The 26186-nt window shown below is 41.1% G+C and overlaps 1 protein-coding gene across 4 annotated transcripts in view; it reads right to left on the bottom strand.

Annotated features, from left to right (window-relative positions):
• The window catches only part of TBC1D8B (TBC1 domain family member 8B), a 103045-nt gene that overhangs the window by 61409 nt on the left and 15450 nt on the right, over positions 1 to 26186 (bottom strand). For 3 of the 4 annotated variants that reach the window (XM_043974412.1, XM_043974413.1, XM_043974414.1), the window contains exon 2: positions 8363 to 8473. In XM_043974412.1, coding sequence (XP_043830347.1) covers positions 8363 to 8473 — 111 coding nt within the window. Of the gene's footprint in view, positions 1 to 8362; positions 8479 to 26186 lie in introns of those variants that run through there. The other variant, XM_043974415.1, reaches the window with a different exon arrangement.

The following is a 26186-nucleotide window of genomic DNA, read 5'->3' as shown; positions in this document are numbered from 1 at the left end:
AGGTAGACATGGTGTTCAGGCCTAGAGAAAGGACAATCGTCCTACATCTGGCCCTGGTCAGGACACACCTGAAAGATTGTGGACAGTTTTAGACACCAGATTTTAAGAGGGACACTAACAAGATGGAGAATGCTGAGGAAAACAACTGGGATCTTTAAAAACTAAATACATGTATTCATTCAGTTTACATGCATTTCTGATGTCCCTCCTACTCCCACCCCCACTGAACAAAGAAAAGAAAGAAAGAAAGAAAACCCTCATTATGAACATGCAGAAACCAGCAAAACAAATTCCCATACTATGGTCAAAATTACTCCCTACATTTTAAATTTATCACCTCTCTGGCAAGAGGTAAGGGGTATATTTCATCCTTAGCCTTCTGGATAGTATCACTGCAGTGATCAGAAGCCTAAAGTCTTTTTTTTTTAAGGCCAATATTTCATTTTTCCCAATTACATGTAAAAACCATTTTTTAGAATTAACTTTTAAAATATTATGAGTTCTAAATTCTCTCCCTCCTTCCTTTCCTGAGATGGTAAGCAATTTGACATGTTATATATCTACAATCGTGCAAAACATATTTCTATGTTAGTCACATTGTGAAAGAAAACACAGACCAGAAAAGGAACAAGAAAAAGATAAAGAAAGTGAAAAATAGTAGGCTTCAATATGCATTCAGACTTTATCGGTTCTTTTTCTGGAGGTGGATAAGTATTTTTTTATCATGAATCCTTTGGAATTGTCTTAGATCTTTGAACTGTTGAGAGTAGCTAAGTCTATCACAGTTAATCATCCCACAGTATTGCTATTACTGTGTACAATGTTCTCCTGGTTCTGCTCACTTCATTTTGCATCAATTCATATAAGCTTTTCCAGGTTTTCCTGAAATCATCCTGTTTATCATTTCTTATGGCAAAATAGTATTCCATTACAATCATACATCACAGCTTGTTTAGCCATTCCCCAATTGATGGGCATTTCCTCAATTTCCGCAGAATCCTAAAGTCTTTCAAAGCAAACAGGATCTTAAGGGGCCTTGAGATTAGGTCATGTGATGATCTGCTGAATGAGCTAGTGACTTTTAACTAAGAGAAGAGATGATAGGATGGGGAAGGAGGATAATAACAGTCTTCAAGCACCTGAAGGGCTGCCATGTGGAAAAGGGATTATACTACAGGGAGTGCATTAAACTACAGGGATTAAACCATAGGGAGAAGTTGCAAAAAGGTTTAATGTAAGGAAAGTCTTCTCTGCAAAAGTGGAATAATAGGCTACCTCGGGAGCCAGTGGGTTCCCCCTGATTTGGAGTGTTCAAGTGAAGGCTAAACAACTACTTGTATTCTTGGTCAAGTAGGGTTTACTTCTCATGTCTATGCACAAAGCACTCTGGTGCTCAGGATATAAAAGACAAAACTGAGGCTGCCTTGCTCTCAGGGAGCTAACAACTACTTAGAGATACAATATCTATACAGAAAAGTCAACAGGAGGTAATTTAGAAAGGGCACAAAAAAGTGATGAAATTTTGGAATAATGATAATAGTAAGCATTTATTAAAACACTCAAACAAGTATTATCTCATTTTATCCTCACAACAAGACTGTCAGGTAGGTGCTATTATTATTCCCATTCTATAGATGTGGAAACTGAGGTGAATAGAGGTTTAGTGACTTGCCCAGGATCACACAGCTAGTAAGTGTCTGAGGCTGGATTTGAACTCAGGTCTTGCATCTATCCACTGTACTACTCGTGGAAACTTCATAGAGGAGATGGTACCTGGACTTACGTTGGGCCCTTAAAAGAAGAAAAGGACTCTGGCAGTGGGACTGAGAAGGAATGCATTCAAGGTATCGAGGGCAGCTTAAACAAAAACATAGAGATGGGAAACAATACTAAGTTTAAGGTCCCTTCCATCTCCAAGATTGTTCCTAGGTGAGCTCAGACTTGTTAGAATTAGCATTTCCCTGAGTAACTGATATTTCCTATAGGGCATTAATAGGGAGCTATCAATTCACTATATGGAAACACTTCCCAAGAATGAAGAGTTGTCCCAAAGTGGAGTGAGCTGCCTCAAGAGTTAGTGGGGGGGGGTGCAGCTAGGTGGCGCAGTGGATAAAGCACTGGCCTTGGATTCAGGAGGACCAGAGTTCAAATCCAGCCTCAAACACTTGACACTTAACTAGCTGTGTGACCCTGGGCAAGTCACTTAACCCTCATTGCCCTGAAAAAAAAAAAAGAATGAAAAAAAAAAAAGAGTTAGTGGGATGCTCCTCAGTGGAGACCATCCAACAAAGACTTGAACCACATGTCAGAGATATAGAACTATACACATACATATATACATGGAGAAAAAGAGAGGGAGGGGGTTGGGAAGCAGAAAGAGACAGAAACAGAGAGTCAAGAGAGGATTCTTATTTGTTTAGCTATAGATTGGGCTAGGTGGCTCTAAGGCTCATTATGATTACTAGAGGATTTAAATCATATGGTTACTGATAACTTTTCTTCTTTTCAGAACTATACTTGTCTTTTGGTCATTGATGTATTAGAGAATGTTTTTTATTCTCATATACTTGAGTCAACTACTTATAAATTTGGGTTGTTAGGCTTTCTAAAGTGACATTACTGCAAAGATTTTTTCCTACTCCATTTCTTTCCTTTTCACTCTCGATGCATCTCTTTTTGTTGCATGAAAGCTTAATTTTATACAACTAAATTCATCTATCTTATCCTGTATAATTCCCTCTAAATCATAAATGTCTAATTTTTTTAAACTTCTCCACAGTTAAAAGGTATAACATTTCATTATCCTGTCATTGTATGATGATTTTTTAAACATTTAAATCAAAGAGCTATTTAGAATTTATTATGAGGTATGAGATGTGGGTCTACTTCTATTTTTGCCAAACTGTTTTCCAATGTTGTCATTGGGTTTTGTCAAATCACATTTCATTTCCCAGTGTTTTGTGACCTTAGCTTTATAAAATGATAGTCCACTGTGTATATTTGGTTCTTCATCATGATTACCCCATCTGTTCCACGGATCTTTTTCAAAATTCCTACCCAGGGAGCGGCTAGGTGGCGTAGTGGACAAAGCACTGGCCCTGGATTCAGGAGTCCCTGAGTTCAAATCCGGCCTCAGACACTTGACACTTATTAGCTGTGTGACCCTGGGCAAGTCACTTAACCCCATTGCCCGGCAAAAATAAAAAAATAAATAAAAATTCCTACCCAGTACAATAGTTTTTGTGATTACTGATTTGTAAATAATTTGAGAGATTGGTGCCAGTTCCACTTCCTTTTCCTCCCTCAATTTTCCTTGATGGTCTTGTCCTTTTGCTCTTCTTCCATGGTAGTTTTATTATTTTATCTAAATACCAATGTATTATGACTGATATGGCATAAAATCATCTATTTGGGAGAGCTGTCATCTTTATTACATTAACAGCCGTTTCCTTCAAATCTCTCTCAGAGCCTCCCCTCTCCCCATGCTTTTCCAAACTCCATGCATTTGTTAAGTGTTTTGGAGCAATAATATTCCATTATATTCATATGCCAAGGTTTATTTAGGAATTCTCCCTTAATGGGAGAATTGTTTCTAGGTATTTATTACCATGAGCATGGAATGATATCAAGGGAAGTCAGAAGAAACAGGAAAACAACATAGACTATGACTATTCAAATGAAAAGAACAAAAATTAATGCCATGCTATTAAAATGACAAATCTTGGCCTGGGAAAAGAGAAGAGGGATGCATCTGCCTCCTTTCAAGGAAAGGAAGAGGACCTCGGGTATGGAATGTTTGTGAATCTGCTTTCAGACACCATGATGTGAATGGGGGTTGGCTTAATTATTTTTTCCCCTTTTACAAAGGGAGGCTCCTTTGGGTTCAAATCCTGCTTCTGACACCACCTGTGTAACCCTGGACAGGTCATTTAAACTCTCTGAACCTCAGCTTCTACACGTGTACTAGGAGGGGCTCAGACTGGCTGGTCTCTAAGGCCCTTCCAACTCTAAATCAAGGATTTTCTGTGTGACCTTAAATCTGTCCCTTCCCTTCTCTGGGCCTCAGTTCCCTCCCCTGTAAAATGAAGAGGTTGGACTTGATGAACTCTGAAGTTCCTTCCAGCTCTAGACTGATGGTCTCCCTTCCTCAAATCTCTCCCCACTCTAGTCCATCCTTCACTCAGCCACCAAAGTGATCTTCCTAAAACACAGGTGTGATCGTGTCAACTCCTCCTCCATTCAATGAACTCCCCCAATTACTTCCAGGATCAAATATAAAATCCTTCTTAACTTGGCCCCTTCCTACCTTTCCAGTAATCCAGGACCCAGTGAAACTGGCCTCCATGCTGATCATAGCACAAAACACTGTCTCCCTACTCCATGCATTTTCTTCTTTTTTTTTGTTTTTGGTGAGGCAATTGGGGTTAAGTGACTTGCTCAGGGTCACACAGCCAGTAAGTGTTAAGTGTGAGGCCGGATTTGAACTCAGGTCCTCCTGACTCCAGGGCCGGTGCTTTATCCACTACAGCACCACCTAGCTGTTCCTACTCCATGCATTTTCTTCTTTTTTTTGTTTGTTTTTGGGGAGGCAATCGGGGTTAAGTGACTTGCTCAGGGTCACACAGACAGTAAGTGTTAAGTGTCTGAGGCCAGATTTGAACTCAGGTCCTCCTGACTCCAGGGCCAGTGCTTTATCCACTACAGCGCCACCTAGCTGCCCCTACTCCATGCATTTTCAATGGCTGTCCTCCATATTTGGAATGCTTGCTCTCTCTTTGTCTCTGGCTCCTAGCTTTCCTGGCTTCCTTCAAATCTTAGCTAAAATCCCACCTTCTGCAGGAAGCCTTTCCCTGTCTCCTTTAACGCTAGTGCTTCCTTCTGTGATTATCCTATTTATCCTGTTTATCTCTTGTTTATACATAGTTGTTTGCATGTTGTCTCCCCCATTATACTGGGAGCTCCTTGAGGGCAGGGACTGTTGTTGCCCTTCTTTGTATTCCTAGTGCTCAGAACATGCCTGGCACATAGTAAATAAGCACTTAATAAATGCTTGCTGATTGACCACACAAGTAGGCATATATTGTTGCGCAGTTGTTTTTAGTCATGTCCAACTCTTTGTGATCCCATTTGGAGTTTTCTTGGCAAAGATACTAGAGTCGTTTACCATTTTCTTCTCCAGCTCATTTTACAGGTGAGGAAACTGAGGTCAATTGGGTGAAGTGATTTGCCTAGGGTCATACAACTAGTAAGTGTCTGAGGCCAGATTTGAACTCAGGAAGATGAGTCTTCCTTACTCCAGGCCCAGCACTCTATCCGCTGCAGCATCACCTAGCTGTCCCATAGGTATATATTTACAATGTACCCATGTGTACCTATATATTTACAACATGCACAAGTATGCCTGTATGTTTAAACATGCAAAAGTGTGTCCATATGTATATTTGTGTGCCTGTACATTTCCATTATTCCTATGTGCTCAAATATTTACAACACACCTATGTGTACCCATATGTTTACAACATGCCCAAGTAAGCCCATATGCTTATAATGTGCACAAGTATGCCCAGATGGACATCTGCAATATGCACAGGGGGACCTGTATGTTCACAATGTATGCAGATGTGCATGCCTATATGTGTGTGCACATATACTTACAATATGCCTATGTGTATGCCTTTACCATGTACCTGTGGATATGTAGATTTATAATGTACCTCTGCATGTGCGTGTGTATTTATAATGGTGTCTAAGTACGCACATATTTACTCTATGCATAGGTATACACACACTTCACATATCCCTTAGAGTAAGCTAGGTGACTGGCTAGAATAGGTTAATCCAGGATGTTCATACGGCAACTTGAACAGACACCCACACAGCCAGCCGCCCACACACCCACCCACAGCCAAACACATGGTTTCCACCTAATACAGCTGCCAAGCTCTGATGTCCCTATTATATTTTCGAAAAGCAATTACTGGAGTCTTGTATAGCTCGGCTCCTTGACGGCGAGGGTTTGGTCTGGTTTGTTTTTTCCTCTCTGCTAAGTAGGTGTCTTTGGATGAAACAGTTTCTCAGGAAGAAGGGGGAGAGCAGTGAGAGTGGGGATCTGAACAAAACAAGGGGAAGGGGGGGGGGTGAAGCACTCCCTCACTGAGAAGTCCATGTTTATTATGAAGGAGGAGAAAGCATCGAATGGAGCACATCAACTGAGAATGTCAGCTCCCATTTCTTTTTGGACTACTAACTGATCAGAAGGAATATTTGGAGGGAGGGAGGACTCATCCTCTCCAGCAATTCCAGCTTAGAGCCATGGAAACAAAGGCTTCTTCAAAGAACAATGGAAATGTGGCAAGCAATAAGAGCTTTATGCAATTTGATGATAGACTTGTTTCTTATGCCCAAAAGAGGTCTGTCTCCCCACAGATGGAGGGGTTCACATTTGCATTACTTAATGATGGGAAAGGGGCTCACAATACACACAGACACATAGAGGAAGCAGCTGTTGCAATGAGATCCTAAATAAAGTTGTCCGTTAAGCAACGAGGCCCATCTATCACCTTCCCTAACAGTACAGTGCTGTCGCCCCTTGGTTCTCCCAGTCTAATTTTTTGAGCATTTTGATACATGCGGAAATCAATCCTGGCAAACATCATTTATTCCATTTAAAGAATGTTGCATTTTTTAAATGGGTCCAGCATACACACACTAGAGATCCATAAAAGGCACTCCCCAAACCTGTTAGAACATTCTGTTATGATTGCCATTTAAAAACTAGAGGGGGCTTCCTGAACATGCTCTTTTCTGGCTCTTTAGAAAGATGAATAATGCCGCTTAGCCAATGGGCCCTGTCCCTCTTCTCTGGTTTATTCAGAGTAGGTAATGTATGTGTTTCTTTTTCAGAAAAAAAAAATGGCCAAAGAAGATAGATTTCTATATGGATAGATGTTAAACCTTTGTTACCAATTCATCCATTAGGCTGGAGATGACGTGCACCCTTCAACGTCAGCAGGCTCATGACCACAAAGGCCAGATACAGCATTGTGTTTAAAAAAGGGTCAGAGAGGAAGCAATCTGCCAGTCACACTGGAGAATGAAGCAGCAAGCCCCAAAACAAGGGGCATATTTGTCTTTATGTGACTTACACATTCTCGATCTACACATATGAACTGCAGAAATCCATAGGTCATATGCAGCTTGGAAAAGAACACCTACTCTTAAAAGAAAACAAAGGAGTTGAGTCTCACTCAGTTTTAAAAAGGGAAGGTAAAAACTTCAGAATCTAATTAGACCAATATTACAATGGCATCAAAAAACCTAATAATCAGTCATTGTGGTATCATTAGTTAAAAATCCTGGCCGACATTTTCCCCTGCTAGATATTTCATCATCTATCTACAGGGCATCTTACACAGACACACAAACACACGCACATGTAGGCATGTAAAAAAAGACTCATCTGACCCCTTCACGTGTCAGCCCCAATTCCTGCACCTTCCCTCTACTGATTATTTCCTATCAATCCCGTATATAACTTGTTCATACAGAATTTGTTTGCATGTTGTCTCTCCCATTAGATTGTGAGCCCCTCAAAGTCAGGGGCTGTCTCCCCCACCCCCGTCACTTTTTTTTGTATCCCCAGGCACAGGGCCTGACACACAGGGGGTACTTAATACAGTTTACAGAGTCAACATTAGATTGTCAGTGTGTGGATTCTTGGGGCGGGGAAGGATGAAGAACTTCTAGTTTGGGATCTTTATTTTGCCCAGGGCTACACCCAGAAAGGTACAGAAGGATGAGCAGGGAGAAGTAGTAAGGGCAGTAGGACTGATTTCCCTGGTTCCCAACTAAAATACCATCTTTTAAAGGAAGCTTTTCCCAACCCCTCTTAATTATTTCCTATCTATCCTGTCTATAGCTTGTTTGTACATAGTTGTTTGCATATTGTCTCCTTTGTTAGACTGGGAGCTCCTCCAGGGCAGGAACTGTCTTTTGCCTCCTTTTGTATCCCCAGCGCTTAGCACAATGCCTGGCACATAGTAGGTGCTTAATAAATCTTTATTGACTGACTGACTAGGTTTGAAAGAGGGGCTGACAAGGCATGGCTAGAATGTGTTCTGCTAATGGACTGCCCTCCACGCCAGATGGGAATTTGGGGTGGGGGGTAAAAAAAGAGGAAAGTATCATGTCATTTTTGTCACCAATAACAGAAAATCTTACTATTATATCCCAACACAGTAACAGATGGGCTTTCACAGCATGAGCCAAGACAACTAGAAGATAGAAATGATGAGTCCAAACAGATAGATCCTTAGTCCTTTTCATTTAAAATGGAAAAATACATTCTCAAAGCCCCACTTACCACATGCGATGGACCAATAAACCTGAGAACCTGGTGTCTGATGGAGGATGCGAAATGGAGCTACTTTAGCAGTTGAGTCTAAGACCGAATCAAGTGTCCCAACCAGAAGGCCTGTGGCAATGGAGAGAAGTGGGAAATTAGGATTTTGATTAAAAAATGGATAAATTAGCAATCACTTCCTATGAGAAGCAGGTGAGAGGCCATGTGGAATAGATGATAGAGAGCCAGCCTCAGAGGCAGAAAGATCAGGCCTCTACCATATACTGGCTGCGTGGCTCTGGGCAGCTCTTCTGAGACTAGAATGTACAGAACAGGTGATGGATGATCTCTGCAGGCAGAGGGGGCCTCCCCATACCAATAAAATCTTAGGCATAGTCTAAAAACAAAAACAAAAACAAAAGATGTGACAATGTCATTTTAAATCGGAGTATTTCCATTTCCAGCCCGGGGAGTCCCATCAAAAGAAATCAAGTCTACTATATTTCTACTATAATATCATAGCAGTGTTATGAGTGGAGCTCTTGAAGAAATCACCTTTCAGCAGGAGTAACTCAGGCTCAATTACCCAAATCTCACAATATCTTACCAGTTATAAAGCTATTTCATAATCACTGAGACACATAAGTGATTGTCTAAAGGTGGTAAAATCTTGACTAAACAGAATGGTACAGAAATGGAGGTGTGAAGGGAGGGAGGCCTATTTAACAGTTAAGTCCAAACGCCTCAGCTGAGAATCTAAGACTCTTAGTTGAAAGACTGGGCCTTAACCAAATACAATCTTATCTTGTGTCATTCTCCAACAAAAACAAACTATGTGGGGCAGCTAGGTGGCACAGTGCATAAAGCACTGGCCCTGGATTCAGGAGGACCTGAGTTCAAATCTGGCCTCAGACACTTGACACTTACTAGCTGCGTGACCCTGGGCAAGTCACTTAACCCTCATTGCCCCACAAAACAACAAAAACAAAAACAAAAACAAAAACAAAAACAAAAACAAACTATGCAAGTCAGGTCAGTCTCTTTGATCATCACTTCCATGACTCCCAAGTTATTCCTGCCTTTTTCCTGTGTGTTTTTTTTTTTTTCATATTATGATCAAGCTCAAATCTCTTCCCTAGATCCCACACTATCCAAATCGTATGCTTTTTCCAATGCTGCCTTTCCTCAATACCCATATGCCTCTAAGGATCAGAGATCCAGAGCTAGAAGGGACCTGAGAGACCATCTTGCCCAACCATCCCATTTTACAGAGGCCCGACTCGCCCCCGGCCATCTCGTCCATCAGAAGGGCGTCCTTTGCCCACTCTACCAATAAGATGATGCAAATCCAACAAGGCAAGACAAATGCATCCTTTGATTCTGGCATTTTTGAGCGTTTTACTTTGTTGGATCCAAGTTCTTCCTTCACAGTAGGCATTCTGGACCAATTTTACAAGAGTAATCCATTTAAAACCAGGTTTTTCACATGTTTTCAGTTTTCACCTACCAAAGAGGTTTCTTGGAAAAAATGCTATTTCAAGCAAGCTTTGAAGGAGAATAAAGACAACAGCTGAGAAAGTATAGTAGGGAAAGGGCACAAAGAAAGAGCAAGGGGACTGGTGTCAAATGTGATGGGCAATCTCACTTACCTGTCCATTACTTTAAAAAAAATACATTTTATTGATACCTTGTATTTTTAACATCAGGGTTATTTGGGGGTACTTGCTGCCCCCTCCACCCTGGGGACTGAATCTTTCTTATAACAAAGAAAAGGAGATAAGCTAAGACAACTGATACAGTGACTATGTCTGATAACGCTATGTGCATGCGACATTCTGCCCTTGAAGTCCCAGCCTCCCTCCTCAAAGGAAGGTAATAGGTTTCATTATCTGTTCTCTGGGACCATTATTGGCTTTTCAATTACTCCCAGGCCAGCTTCCTTTGGGGGATCTTTTCATTCGTACTGTTGGAGTGATTGTAGATATTGTTCTTCTCGACAACTTGGCAGGAAGTCTCCAGAAGAATTCTCTAAGGAGCTATGTTTGACCTTGGGCTAACGTTTAACACTTTGAACAATGACTTGAATCAAGTCATGGATGGCATGCTCATTAACGGTAGAGATCAGAGGATCATAGATTTCAAACTATGAAGAGACCTTAGAAGTCTACATTTACTGAGTCCAATCCTTTTACTTTATGAATAAGGGAACTGAGGCTCAGAGAGGAGAAATGACTTACCCAAGGCCACAGGTAGGAAGTAGCAATGTAAGGATTCGAATTTAGGTCCCCTAACTGAATCCAGGGCTCTTACCACTGCACCACACAGCTAATATACTGGATGACAAAGTTAGGATCTAAAAGGGATCCTGACCAGTTAGGGCATTAGGCTAAATTGACTTAGGTTAAATTCAATAGGGATAAATGTAGTCTTATTTTTGCTGCTCAGTCATTTTTCAGTAATGTCTGACTCTCCGTGACCCCATTTGGGGTTTTCTTGGCAGAGACTGGAGTGGTTTGCCATTTCCTTCTCCAGCTCATTTGTCAGATGAGGAACTGAGACAAAGAGGGTTAAGAGACTTGCCCAGGGTCACACAGCTAAAAAATGTCTGAAGTCATATTTGGACTCAGGAAGATGAGTCTTCCTCATTTCAGACCCAGTACTCTATGTACTGTGCCAACTAGCTACCCATAAAGCCTTATGCTTGGGTTCAAAAATTTTAATTTTGCAAGAATCAGACAAGGGAAGGTGATTTCTACAGCAATTTTTCTGAAAAAGGTCTGGGGTTTAGTGGACTGAAAACTTAATATGAATCAGTAGTGTGAGGCAAATGTAAACTTGGGTTGCATTAAGAAGGCCAGCCTCCAGGAATAAGGACTGGGTGTAAGGTACCTATACCGAATGATTCCTCTATACTTGGCCCTGATCAGACCACATGTGGGGGGGCGGTACTCTGGGCAGTTCTGGGCACCACATTGTAACACATTGGTCAGCTAGAGGGCTTACCAGTCAGAGGACAACGAAGATGGTGAAGGGCCTTGAGTCATGTCATACAAGGATCAGCTGAAGGCACTGGAAATGTTGAAAATGGAAGCAGATGGGGCAGCTAGGTGGCGCAGTGGATAGAGCACTGGGCCTGGAGTCAAGAGGACCTGAGTTCAGATCTGTACTCAGACACTTGACACTTACTAGCTGTGTGACCCTGGGCAAGTCACTTAACCCCAATTGCCTCACCAAAAGAAAAAAAGAAAAAGAAAAAATGGAAGACGAGGGAGCAGAGCCAGGATGGCAAAGTGGCAGACAGAAATTAAGTGAGCTCCCCCCAAAAAATCACCCTCTTCTTAACAGCTCTAGAAAACACACTGGACTCAATCCTGATCAAGAAATCAAATAAAAGGTCACGGTGAATCATTCTTCCAGCACAGGTGGACACAGGGAGACAATCAGAGGTCCGGGGACAGTGGGGATGGGGTCTGGCCAGGAGTATGCACTCAGGGACTGAAAGAGGACTGAGGTTATGCACTGGGACAAGATGAGATCCCACACCCACACCAGGGCACCATGACCTCATGCAGGCTGTGGAAACAGGTGCTAAACTGGCAGTTTTGTTACTCACTACCCAGTTCCAGGTCACAGATCTAGGGAGGCCTGAGGAAGGAACCACTGCCCAGAAGTGGCATTTTAGAGTAAGGACTGGCCATAGATCCTACGCTACGTACTGAGTAAGTAAGAAGAACGAGTTCAGAAGTAAGCAGCATACTTGGACCCCCCATGAGCCTGAAGCCTGCAGAGGAAAAATGAAGGCAGAAATCCCAGACCAAAGAGGAGCCTGCAGTTCTATAACTGGATCAACAGAGCCTTCCAGCTGGCTGATAGGGGATGAGCCCAGCAGCAACCTACTGAAACTCCAAGGTGGTAAACCCACAGGCTTATTGCTCAGACCACAGGGGCAGCCATCAGACTCTACTCTGGATCAGACCACTTCAGGAGCACACCAGCCTGTCCTTGAGAGCCTGAAATAATCTAACACTCAATACCTCAAGAAAACAGCAGCAGAAACCACCCATTCTCTCCTGAAGTTCCCAGAGGAACTAGGCAAAAAAAGAAAAAAAGCATAAAACGCTATTATGGTGGGGCAGCTAGGTGGCTCAGTGGATAAAGCACTGGCCCTGGATTCAGGAGGTCCTGAGTTCAAATCCAGCCTCAGATACTTGACACTTACTAGCTGTGTGACCTTGGGCAAGTCACTTAACCCTCATTGCCCCACCAAAAAAACAACAAAAAAATCCATGCTATTATGGTGACAGATATTCAAGACATAAACCCAGAAGAAGAGAATAATTCTAAAATAGCTACAAATAAACCTTCAAAGAAAAACACAGCTTGGGCACAAATTAATAGAATTCCTGGAAGACATGAAACAAGATTTTTTTTTAAGTGAGGCAATTGGGGTTAAGTGACTTGCCCAGGGTCACACAGCTCGTGTTAAGTGTCTGAGGCTGGATTTGAACTCAGGTACTCCTGACTCCAGGGCTGGTGCTCTAGCCACTGTGCCACCTAGCTGCCCTAAAATTTCACTTCTTCTTCTTTTTTTTTTTTTTTTTAGTGAGGCAATTGGGGTTAAGTGATTTGCCCAGGGTCATACACTAGTAAGTGTTAAGTGTCTGAGGTCGGATTTGAACTCAGGTACTTCTTACTACAGGGCTGGTGCTCTATCCACTGCACCACCTAGCTGCCCCTATGAAATAAGATTTAAAGAAAAGTTTAAAATACTTTTATAAATCAAATGACAGCACTAAAGGGGAGAAAATGCAAAAGAAATGAGAACTATGGAAGAAAGAACTGAAAAGAAAGTAATACCTCGGCACAAGACGTACAAAACCTTGCCCAAGCAACAAATTCCCTAAAAATCAAAGGGACCAAAGAGAAGCCAGACTCCATGAGACAACAAAAAATAATAAAACAAAGTAAAAAGACTGAAAAAATAGAATTTAAAATTAAAATAGAATAAGAAAATAAAAATATAAAAAGAAAGATATCTCAAAGCAAAAACAACTGATATGGAAAACACATCAAGGAGAGAATATTTAGAGATCATTTGACTACCTGAAAGCCATGACCAAAAAAATGGCCTAGACATCATATTTCAAGAAATTATATTTTTTATTTTATTTATTTATTTAGGGTTGTTTTTTGTTGTTGTTTTTTTTTTTTTTTGGCGGGGCAATGAGGGTTAAGTGACTTGTCCAGGGTCACACAGCTAGTAAATGTCAAGTGTCTGAGGCCGGATTTGAACTCAGGTCCTCCTGAATCCAGGGCCAGTGCTCTATCCACTGCGCCACTTACCTGCCCCCTCAAGAAATTATAAAAGGAAACTGCCTAGCTAGCTTAGAAACAGAGGGCAAAATGGAAATAGAAAGAATCCATCAATCACCTTCTGAAAGAAACCCCCAAGGAAAACTCCTGGAACATCACAGACAAAATCCAGAGCTCCCAGGTAAAAGAAAGATTTCAAGTACTGAGGAAGCATAATAAGCATCACACATGATTTAGCAACCACCACCCTAAAGGTGCCAAGAATTTGGAACACAACATTCCAGGAGACAAAGGATATGGGCTTATAACCAGGAATAACATACCCATAACAAATGAAAGCAACCCTGCAGTTTCACCTCATTGTCAGACTGGCAAAACGGACAAATAAAGGAAAATGACCATTACTTGAGAGGCTACAGGAAAATGAGCACATGAAGGCATTGTTGGTGGAGCCTTGAGTGAGTATAGTCATTTAAAAAAACAAAAAGTTACTAAACTTTTGGTGATGATGGTGGTGGTAGTGGTGATGGGAAAGGAACAACAACAGGGGCAGCTAGGTGGCGCTGCAGTGGATAGAGCACCGGCCCTGGAGTCAGGAGGACCTGAGTTCAAATCCGGCCTCAGACACTTAACACTTACTAGCTGTGTGACCCTGGGCAAGTCACTTAACCCCAACTGCCTCACTAAAAAAAAAAAGAAAGAAAGAAAGAACAACAAAAGCAGCAGCAGCAGCAACTTACTACTACTACCACCACTACTAGGCCTCAAAGAAAGAAGGACCCATATGTACCAAAACCATAGAAGCTCTTTTTATAGTGGCAAAGAACTAGAAAATGAGGGGATATCTATCACTTGGGAAATGGCTGAACAAATTATGGTATATGAATGTATAGAATGCTATTGTACTGTAAGAAATAATGGGGGCAGCTAGGTGGCGCAGTGGATAAAGCACTGGCCTTGGATTCAGGAGGACCTGAGTTCAAATCTGAACTCAGATACCTGACACTTACTAGCTGTGTGACCCTGGGCAAGTCACTTAGCCCCCATTGCTCCACAAAAAATAATAATAATAATAATAATAATAATGAGGGGGGGTGGTTTAAAAGAAACCTGGAGGGGTGGCTAGGTGGTGCAGTGGATAAAGCACCGGCCCTGGATTCAGGGGTACCTGAGTTCAAATCCGGCCTCAGACACTTGACACTTACTAGCTGTGTGACCCTGGGCAAGTCACTTAACCCCCATTGTCCTGCAAAAAAAAAAAAAAAAAAAGAAAAGAAACCTAGGAAGACTTGTATGAACTGAAGCAAAGTAAACAAAAAACCAAGAGAACAATGTATATAACAGTGACATTGGTTTTTTTTTTTAATTTTTGCAGGCAATGGGGGTTAAGTGAGTTGCCCAGGGTCACACAGCTAGTAAGTGTCAAGTGTCTGAGGCCGGATTTGAACTCAGGTACTCCTGAATCCAGGGCCGGTGCTTTAACCACTGCACCATCTAGGTGCCCCTAACAGTGACATTATAAAGACAAACAACTTGGAAAGACTTAAAAATTCTAATCAATGTAATGACCAATCAGAGGACTCATGATGAAATATACTACCTAGCTCTTGACAGAGAAGTGATGGACTCAAGGTGCATACTGGACATGACTAATGCTGGATTTTATTTTCCTTGACAAGATATTTTTGTTACTTGACTAGGTATTTTTTATTACGAGGATTTTGTTTTCATTTTTTTTTCCAGTGAGAGAAAGGGGAGATAAGACAGAGATTAAAAAAAAAAGATTTTTGTTAATTGAAAAGGAAATGTAATTGTTTTTGAAAAGGAAGAGAGGAAGGGCAGGAGGAAAATAATGAGTTCTGTTTTGGATATGTTGAGTTTGAGATGCCTATGGGACATTCAGTTTGAGATGTCCAAAAAGGCAAAAATTAGTAATGTGAGACTAGAGCTCAGGAGAGATGAGGGATGCATATAGAGATCTGGGAATAATTTGAATAGAGATAATGGAAACAATGGAAGCTGATGAGAATACCGAGTAGAATAGTATACAGAGGAGAGAGAAGAGGCTCTAAGACAGAGCCTTGGGGTACATCCACAGTTCGAGTCTATGACCTGGAGTGACGTTCAACAAAAAGACTGAGGAGTAGTCAGATGGGTAGGAGGAGAAACTAGAAAGACAATGTCATGATAAGCTAGTGAGGAGACAATCCAGAAGCCAGTAACTGATAGTAGCAAAGCTTGCAAAGAAATCAAGAAGGATGAGGAATGAGAAATAAGGTCATGATATATGGCAATTAAGTAATCTGTGGTAACACTGGAGAGAGTAGTTCTAGTTGAATGATGAGGTCAAAAACCAAACTGTAGAGATGTTAGAAGTGAGTGAGAAGGGGCAACTAGGTGGCACAGTGGATAAAAAAAACACCTGAGTTCAAATCTGGCCTCAGACACTTGACACTTACTAGCTGTGTGACCCCGGGCAAGTCACTTAACCCCCATAGCCCTGCAAAACAAAAAACCAACCAAACAAACAAACAAAAACAAAGAAGTGAGTGAGAGGAGAGAAAGTGCAGGTACCTAGCACGGAAAACTCTCTTAAGAAGTTTAGCTGAAAAAAAGGATGACATATAGAATGACAGATAGCAGAGATGGTAGGATCAAGTGACAGTTTTTTGAAGATAGAGGATACTTGGGCACGTTTGAAGGCATGGGAGAAACAGCTAGTAGATAAAGAGAAGTTGAAGATTAGAAAGAGTGAGGATGACAGAGAGGCTAATCTGTTGCAAAAGGTAGAATAAAATGGAATCAAAGATGCATGTAGAGTGGTTGGTCTTGGCAAAGAGAAAAGCCCATCTCTTCATTGAGACAGGAGTGAAAGAAGAGATAGTAGAAGATGACATTATGAGGAAGTGATATGAAGGAACTCTCAGGGAATGGGCTCAAGTTTTTCAGTGAAGGTCCCCAGTTTGGGGGCGGGGCTGGGGAGGAGAATGGAACAGTGCCATAGGAAGTTTGAGTGGGGACCAAGTAAATTTGAAGTGGACCCATGTGGTGGATGGTGGTAGTAATCCAAAGTTGGGGTTTAATGGATGGTGGATGCGATGGATTGTGAAGGTAATGTAAGGTATGGTCAGGGAAAAGACAAGGAAGGGTATGGAGGACAGTGTAGAGTTAAACTGAATGACCACAGAGCCAGTATAGAAGTCATTGTCTTGGAAAAAATAAAGGGATAGAGGGGATTGGAGGTTTTGGTGAAGAGGAAGAACAGGGTTAAGGTTTATAAGGCAGAGGAAGAACAGGGTTATGGTTTATAAGGCAGAGGAAGAACAGGGTTATGGTTTATAAGGCAGAGAGAAAGGTGGAATGGTAAAAGATTACGATCAGATAAAAGAGTTTCATAGTCAAGAGTATAACGTGATAGTCCAAAAAAGTAAATGGGAATGGTGAGCTTTCTTAAAGAAGAATAACATCCTGAGTTGTTTGACTCTGCCCACACCTCAGTACATCTGGAGTTTCCTATCTAATTTTTGGCATCACATCCTTTTTTCCTCTTTTTTTTTAAAACGGGGCAATGAGGGTTAGGTGACTTTCCCAGGGTCACACAGCTAGTAAGTGTCGAGTGTCTGAGGCTGGATTTGAAGTCAGGCCCTCCTGAATCCAAGGTTGGTGCTTTGTCCACTGTACCACCTAGCTGCCCCCTTTGGTATCACATCTTAAGAGGAATAGTGACAAACTAGTGGCCTTCCATTGGAGGGCATGTAGGGAAAGGAATCTCATTCTCCCTTTCCCTCCCACTCCCCCTCCATGGCATATGCACGAATGGCTAAAAGAACTTCTGATGTTTAGCCCAGAGAAGAGGAACCTTTCAGAAAAAAAGATAGAATGAGAGCTAGCTTCTTTGTAATCTCCTTTAAAAACAATAGAAATACCAAAATAAGGGAAACCATTTTAAAATTACATAAAATTTGAAATTTACCCTCTGAAAAATTAACAAACCACAAAAGAGCCAATGATTTTTTTCAAATTCAAGAATCAACTAAAGCAAATACCAAAAGCAGCAGTAGCAATACAGAAAGAAAAGGGAATAGTGCAAGCTATCCCAAAGAATATTCCCAAATGGATAAATGACACGCTTCAATAATTCAAGGAAGAATTAACACCGCGAAGATCATGAAGGGTAGTAGAAGAACTTAGAACAATTAAAAATTCCCAGGGGAGGAACTGAAGCTATAAGTTAATGAAACATTTTTAAAAATGAGAAAAATAAGGGGCAGCTAGGTGGCACAGTGGATAGAGCACCAGCCCTGGAGTCAGGAGTACCTGAGTTCAAATTCAGCCTCAGACACTTAACATTTCCTAGCTGTGTGACCCTTGGGCAAGTCACTTAACCCCAACTGCCTCACTTTAAAAGAGAGAGAGAGAGAGAGAGAGAGAGAGAGAGAGAGAGAGAGAGAGAGAGAGAGACAGAAATAATGAAAAAAGGGAACATGGAGACTATAACAGAGAACCTGAAAGGCACTGCTAAGAGAAATCTGAATTTGTCCAGTTGTTTGGGAAAATACTTTGAAATTATGTTAGGACACTGGGGCAGCTAGGTGGCACAGTGGGTAAAGCACTGGCCCTGGATTCAGGAGGACCTGAGTTCAAATCTGACCTCAGACACTTGACACTAGCTGTGTGACCCTGAGCAAGTCACTTAACCCTCATTAACCTGAAAAAAAAAGAAATTATGTTAGGACACTGACTAAACTGTTCACATACTTTGACCCACCAATACCACCAATGGGCATGGTACTCCAAAGAGGTCACAGGCAAAAAGAAAGGTCCCATATATGTTTACTAAAATATTTAGAGCAGCACTTTTTGTAATATCACAAAGCAGGAAAGAGGGTGCTCATCCATGGGAGGACAGCTGAATAAATTCCAGTTTAGGAATGGAATGGAAGAGATAAGTGCTTAGAATAATAATATACTTTTTAATTATAAAAGTATTTTATTATTTTCCAGTTATACATAGAGATAGTTTTCAACATTTGTTTTTATAAGATTTCTAGTTTCAAATTTTTCTCCCACCCTCCCCTCCCCAAGACAGCAAGTAATCTGATATAGGTTATATAAATACATATACTTTTAAACTAAGATAAACTAACTTAATCTAATTTAAGTATTGTTTTGAATAAATCATCTAAGATAAACAGAGAAGAAAAAGAATGTGGAAGTTGGAGTGTGGGAGAATAAAGGTGAACTGAAAGTAAAACTCCTATTTTTATTAAATGGGTATGTGGCAGGGCAGGGGAAGAGTAGGGTTAGAAAAACAAATCGTTAATGGCATAAAATATATGAATCTTGTTTAGCATTGTCATTTGTCTTAATGACAAGTAATAAAAGTTTATATTCCCTTCTGCTAAACCAAATAATAATTCAAGAAAAGAATTGAGGGGAGAAGACCAAATCAACTATAGTAACACTAAGCGTAAATGGATTTAACTCCAAATACAAGAAAGAGTGGCAAAGACAATGACAAACAGAAATGGCCGATGTTGGAGGGGCTATGGGAAGATAGGTACAATAATACATTGTCGGGGCAGCTAGCTGGTGCAGTGGATAAAGCACAGGCTCTGGATTCAGGGGGTCTTGAGTTCAAGTCCATCCTCAGACACTTGACACTTATTAGCTATGTGACCTTGGGCATGTTAATGATTGGAATAACGCCACCTACTGGAGACTTACTATAGAAAAGCTCCGCCATGAAGGAAGGTCTTTGAGGGCAAGACCATGCGTCTTTTCTTTGGTGTCAGGAAGTGACATTTTCTGGTGGGAGGAAGAAGGGGGAGCTGGGAGCTCTGCCTCTCTTGCTCTTTTCCTGGGGACGCTGGTGGAAAAGGGAGCTAGAAATGCACTCTCCCTTTAATAGATAGGAATCTAGGCCTTTTCTTCTCTCTTTACCAAATTCTTATTCTCCTTAATAAATGCTTAAAAGTCTAACTCTTGCTAAAGCTTATAATTTATTGGCAACCACTCACTAGATATTTTAGACAGTTTAGCTAGAATTTTAGCCTTAACGGGCAAGTCACTTAACCCTCACTGCCCCCCCCCACATACATTGTCAGTGGAACTCAAAGTTGGTCCAATCATTCTAGAAATCAATTTGGAATTATGCAAGAAAAGTCATTAAGCTATTCATAACATTTAGATTTTTCGTTTTATCTATCTATTTATTTATTTGTGTTCATAATATTTAACCCAGCAACCCCTCTACTGGTATATACCCCAAGGAGATCAATGACTGAAAGAAAGGTCCTATATATGATAAAATATTTTTTTTTTATTGTGAGGCAATTGGGGGTAAGTGACTTGCCCAGGGTCACACAGCTAGCAAGTGTCAAGTGTCTGAGGCCACATTTGAACTCAGGTCCTCCTGAATCCCGGGCCGGTGCTCTATCCACTGTGCCATCTAGCTGCCCCATGATAAAATATTAATAGCAGCACTCTTTATGGTGGCAAAACAAAGAAATTATCAAGCAATTCTGGAAATAAAATGGATAACCTTCGACTGGGGGAATGGCTAAACAAATTTGTGTTATGTGAATGGAATGCAATATCATTGGGCCATAAGGAACAATAAATGAGGAATTCGTAGAAACAATTCAAAGATACATCATATGAAGTAATTCAGAGTAAAGAAAGCAGAACCAAGAAAATAATATACACAATGACTATGATAAGTAAATACGGCAGAACACTAGTGAATTGCAAGGAACAATCTTGGTCCAGGAGAAATGAGGAAACAGTGGAAAGGAAATATATACAATGTCAGACTTGGTCTTGGTATCAGCTTTGTGTAAATGTCTTTCTTTGTTATGAGCAAAAATATAATAGAAGGGGAGGAGATCAAGGGAGAATGCTCTGGTTTAAAAAAACAAAAGGCAACAATAAATCCTTTTTTAAAGAAGAAAGATGGATTATGGAATGGATTAGAAAATAGAATTCAACAATAGAGGAAGGACATTTCAGAGTTGGAAGAGAACCTGAAGGTGAATGCTGCACTAGCATCCAATCCCAGCTGGAGGACCTTTGATGAAGGAGGACCTTTGATGAAGGAGAACCTCCAGGGGCAGGCCCTTTTCCTTTTAGAAAACTCTACTCAAAGGGGCAGCTAGGTGGCGCAGTGGATAGAGCACCGGCCCTGGAGTCAGGAGGACCTGAGTTCAAATCCGGCCTCAGACACTTAACACTTACTAGCTGTGTGACCCTGGGCAAGTCACTTAACCCCAATTGCCTCACTAAAAAAACAAAACAAAAACAAAAACAAAACAGAAAACTCTACTCAAAAAGTGTCTCCTTCCATCCATCTCTCTGTAACTTCTATCTGTTGTTCCCAGTTCTGCCCACCGGGGTCAAGCAGAATAGAGTCAAATTCCTCTTCTGTATGCTAACCCTTCAAATGCTTGAAGACAGTTATCATATCTACCTCGAACTCTTAATGTTTGTTTGGCCATGGTCAACAGTTCCCTTACCCAATCCTCATATGACACAATCCCCCATTCGACACAAAAACATTGACACAGATTTCAGGTGAGAGACTGGTGGTTGTTGTGCTGTTTTCATTGGGTCCTACTCTTTTTTTTGGGGGGGGGGGGCGACTCTTTATGACCCCTTTTGGGGATTTTCTAGGCAAAGATACTGAAGTGGTTTGCCATTTCCTTCTCCAGATCATTTTACATATGAGGAAACTGAGGCAAACAGGGTGAAGTGCCTTTCCCAGGATCACACACCTAGTAAGTGTCTGAAGCCAGATTTCAATTCAGGAAGACAAGTCTTTCTGATTGCAGGCCCAATGCTCTATCCACCATGCCACCTAGCAGCCCAAGAGACTATACCAAAATGTATAAAGCTAGAACTTCTTCAAGAAAAGCAAGTAGTATCTGAGGAGATCAGAATGAATGAAATGAAGAAATAAATGAATAAGTCATTTCTTAGGTTCCAGATACTGTGTTAAGTACTGGGATCACAAATACAATTAAATAAATGACAGGGAAAAACAAGCTGGGAGGGGGAGGTTCCCCAGGGAGGGGTGTTCTAGATTGGGAAGTCACAAGGGTACTTAGTGGAGCCATTGGGTAAATGACTGATGCATCTTTTCAAGAAATGGTGGTATTGGGGCAGCTAGGTGGCACAGTGGATAGAGAACCAGCCCTGGATTCAGGAGGACCTGAGTTCAAATCTGGCCTCAGACACTTAACACTTACTAGCTGTGTGACCCTGGGTGAGTCACTTAACCCCAATTGCCTCACCAAAAAAAGAGAGACTTCTAAGAAATAGTGTTGTTGATTTGATTACTGGTTTCAGAACTAGACATTGAGGGGGAGGGAGAGAGAATAAGAAGGGCACCTGCCCCGAGATGTAGCATGAAGATGGCCAACAAACAGCAGTGTGGTAGTCCAGATAATGAAAATGGAATTCAAACGAGAAAGTATTAACACGCATAAACAAGGAAATTGTGCTTAAAAGGTATTCAAAAGGAGAACATAATCACTTTAAAATATTCATTTCCCAAATAATTAAGCAGTGAAATTTATAAAGGAAGAGTTCAAAGTCTTATAAGAAAGAAAATTAATAACAGTAGGAGATGTGAATACTCCTATCTGAATATAACTTCAACAAAAAGACATACAAGAATGAAGGTACAATGCTGAATACATCTATCAGACAAAAATGAATGGAGAAAGCAAAGAATATATTGTATTCCTCCCAGATACACATGGAATATGCACCCAAATCCACCCTATGCTGGATCACAGAACAGTGATAGGTCAATCTGTCAGAACCAACTAAAAGTTCACATTTTGGTACATAGATTATATAGCAAGGATAAGAAAAACCCAAAGATCTCCATTGGTGGCTGATACTTAGAGCATTGTGCTCATTTTAGCCCATATGAAAAATAATCCACATTAGAGATATTAGGTGTCAATTCAGACACTTTTTTTTGGCGGGGCAATGGGGGTTAAGTGACTTGCTCAGGGTCACACAGCTAGTAAGTACCAAGTGTCTGAGGCCAGATTTGAACTCAGGTCCTCCTGAATCCAGGGCCAGTGCTATATCCACTGTGCCACCTAGCTGCCCCTCAATTCAGACACTTTCCTCAAGATTTTGATAGGCTAGAAGAGTGGGCCAGATCAAATAAGATGAAATGTAAATGGTCTAAATAACAGATCTTATACTTGGCTTCAAAAGTCAACCTCACAGGGGCAGCTAGGTAGAGCAGTGGATAGAGCACCGGCCCTGGAGTCAGGTGGACCTGAGTTCAAATCTGACCTCAGCCACTTGACACTAGCTGTGTGACCCTGGGCAAGTCACTTAACCCCAATTGCCTCACTAAAAAAAAAAAGTCAACCTCACAACTTAAAATACAAAGGAGGTAGGGGTCAGCTAGGTGGCACAGTGGGTTCAGGAGGTCCCGAGTTCAAATCTGGCCTCAGACACTTGACTCTGGGCAAGTCACTTAAACTTCATTGCCCTGCAAAAAAAAAAAATACAAAGGAGAGACACAACTAGATAGTTGTATATCTGAAAACAATCTTAAGGTTTTAATGAACTTAAATCCCAAGATGAGTCAACAGGGTGATTGAGCAGCCAAGAACATCAATATCATCTTATATTGCATCAAGAGAAGCATAGCTTCCAGGGTCTATGCTGGAAAGCCTTCAAGGATGGTAACAGCAACAGACCAATGTTGATTTAGGCTGCCTACTTGGTGATCAATTCTTTGGGCAGTGTAACTCAGGAAATTTTTTAAAATGCAAAATTACCATCCCCTTCTGTTTCTGCATTGACAGTTGCAGAAAATGGGGTAGACATGCTACTGGAGGAAAAAATCATGTCAGTCTCAACATTCTTGCCATAAACAAAACCGTTACAGAGAAGAAAGCAGAAACTAAATGGAGGGCAGTGCATAGGTTTTCTCTGAAGAGATGAAGGAAGGAACTGGAGAAATTGGTTTTGTGGCAGGCCTAAAGGCAAGATCATGGGATCTTTGGCTAGTTCACTTTACTATACTTGCTATGAGAATTTGAGAAAAGACCAACATGGAAATGAAATGCATCTTATTACCCACAATGGGTACAAAGGATGAAGAGGTAGAGTAATTCCAAGAAGAACTTGAAATGAAATTAGCCTATTCTTTCATACCTGATGACTTCACTGTAGGGGCGGGAACAGGTGAGGATGGTGAGAAAAATATCAAAAACCAAGGGTCAGGAAGAGGTAATGAGAGAAGTTAAAAACTTGTAGACTATACAGAAGCCTCATGGCTTTACATCATGAATACTTTCTTTGAGAAAAGAAGTGGCAGATGCTGGACACCAACAGTACCACATAACATCACACAGAATGAAACTGATTATATATATTCAGTTCTGCCACAACACAAGTTTCAAAAATGCAAATTTTGAGTTTGCTTTTATGTGATTTCTTCCACAAGAAACAGCTTGAATGCAGAAAAGTGCCCCACTTCACAATAACTCACAAGCCACAACCCTTTTGACACCCACTTCCATAAGCAAACTTCTGGTGTTTGTTAAGGTAAAGTGTCATATTTATTGTATATCTTCCGGTTCAGTAAGAACTATGGGTGGAGAAGGGCCGGTCTATGTTGCCCACACCCCTTTCAGCACGGCCTCCCCTCCACCCATGAGGCCCAGAGTTGTAGGTTGTCTGATTTGCCTGAACCTTTGCAAGCTGCCCTATGGGAACAGGGTGAAGGCTAAGTAGTAGCCCAAGGCCGTGGACAAGGCCCCTATTTCCTTTTTTTGCAGGGCAATGAGGGTTAAGTGACTTGCCCAGGGTCACACAGCTAGTACATGTCAAGTGTCTGAGGCTGGATTTGAACTCAGGTCCTCCTGAATCCAGGGCCAGTGCTCTATTCACTGTATCACCACCTAGCTTCCCCCCACTATTTCTTGTAGTATTTATGTATTGTTTAAACACTCAGCATATTTCCTGTCTTTTTTTAAGTCACTGACAAAGTTTTGAGCATTGTGCTTTACAAAATTATGTAGCCCCAGTCCAGATCTCCTACGTGCACACTCAGCCCAATCTGACTGCTTTTCCTATCTTTGTTCTCTTGAGTATCATTTAGCACCTACAGACATTGACAAATCTGACACCATTTCCCCCATGAGCTTCATGGTTTTTACTGTGGGAATTTTGCACAGTAGAGCATAGTAGAACTGTCTGTATTTTAACATACCAGAAAAGACTGTTATCGATAGGGCATCATTCCTGAATCAATCCTTATACAGCTAGACAAAAAGCTTGTTAGAGCAAAGATCAGAAATGGTATAAAGCAAGAAGAAAAAATTAACAATAAAAAAAGAAATGACATGCAACTGAAACAACTCAATCCTGACATATTTAAACAAACTGGTGAAAACTAGGCAATGGATGGTAGAAATAACAGTCACCAATTATAATTTTATATAGAATTTTTACCAATATAAATTAATTGCTCTAACAAAGAGTCCAAAGGAGTCTAATAAGCACCTCCATCAGAAAATACATGGCTTACTAGTCAAGACAAGAGATGGTAGCCAAAGGCAATACCAATTTAGAGTATAAACTAGTCTGTAAAATCTTACAAAGAAGGATGGGAAAGATTTTGTGCAGCATAGCCTTGTCAAGCTCATAAAGAAGTAGTGGAGGGCAAATCAACTTAAAGAAACCTTGGCAAGATCCCCAACTAAGCAAAGTCATCCCAAGGCCATTTAAAGATGAAAATGAAAGAATGACAACAAACAGAAGAAAAATGAAAACTATTTGCAAAGCTTTTCATTACAATTTTCACCTTCAAGAACAGTGGCCATCCCATTTGGACTGTATCAACACAGCCTTGTGATGTGCCAATGTCCATGGGTACTAAATGGAACTAAAGAGAACAAAAATAGGAAACAAAATCAGAGTAGACCAAGTGTGCACAGAGAAGATCTGTGACAGGGGTAATGTAACTGTGTGAGCATTGAAGGATCAATTTATGAGGCCTCTGAAGGAAGGGAAGATAACAAAGGGGTGGTAAAAATCTCAGACTTTATAAATTACAAAAAAGGCAACTGAGAGAACATTAACAACTACCAGGCCATGTAACTATTTTTTTGTCTTTATAAAACTTCTATGAGAATCATCTGGTGTAGCTAGGTGGTGCTGTGGATAAAGCACTGGCCCTGGAGTCAGAAGGACCCGAGTTAAAATCTTACCTCAGGGGGCAGCTAGGTGGCGCAGTGGATAAAGTACCTGCCCTGGATTCAGGAGGACCTGAGTTCAAATCCGTCCTCAGTCACTTGACACATTACTAGCTGTGTGACCTTGAGCAAGTCACTTAACCCTCATTGCCTTGCCAAAAAAAAAAAATCTTACCTCACTTAATAGCTGTGTGACCCTGGGCAAGTCATTTAACCCCAATTGCCTTAAACATCCAGGGCCATCTCCACTCATCTTGATGTGTATCTTGCCATTGGACACAAACGGCTCTAGAGGAGTG

Source organism: Dromiciops gliroides, chromosome X (genome assembly GCF_019393635.1).
Source record: "Dromiciops gliroides isolate mDroGli1 chromosome X, mDroGli1.pri, whole genome shotgun sequence".
NCBI classification, from domain to species: domain Eukaryota; kingdom Metazoa; phylum Chordata; class Mammalia; order Microbiotheria; family Microbiotheriidae; genus Dromiciops; species Dromiciops gliroides.
Note: the sequence above shows the minus strand (reverse complement) of the source record. Positions and strands in the feature narration are given on the sequence as shown.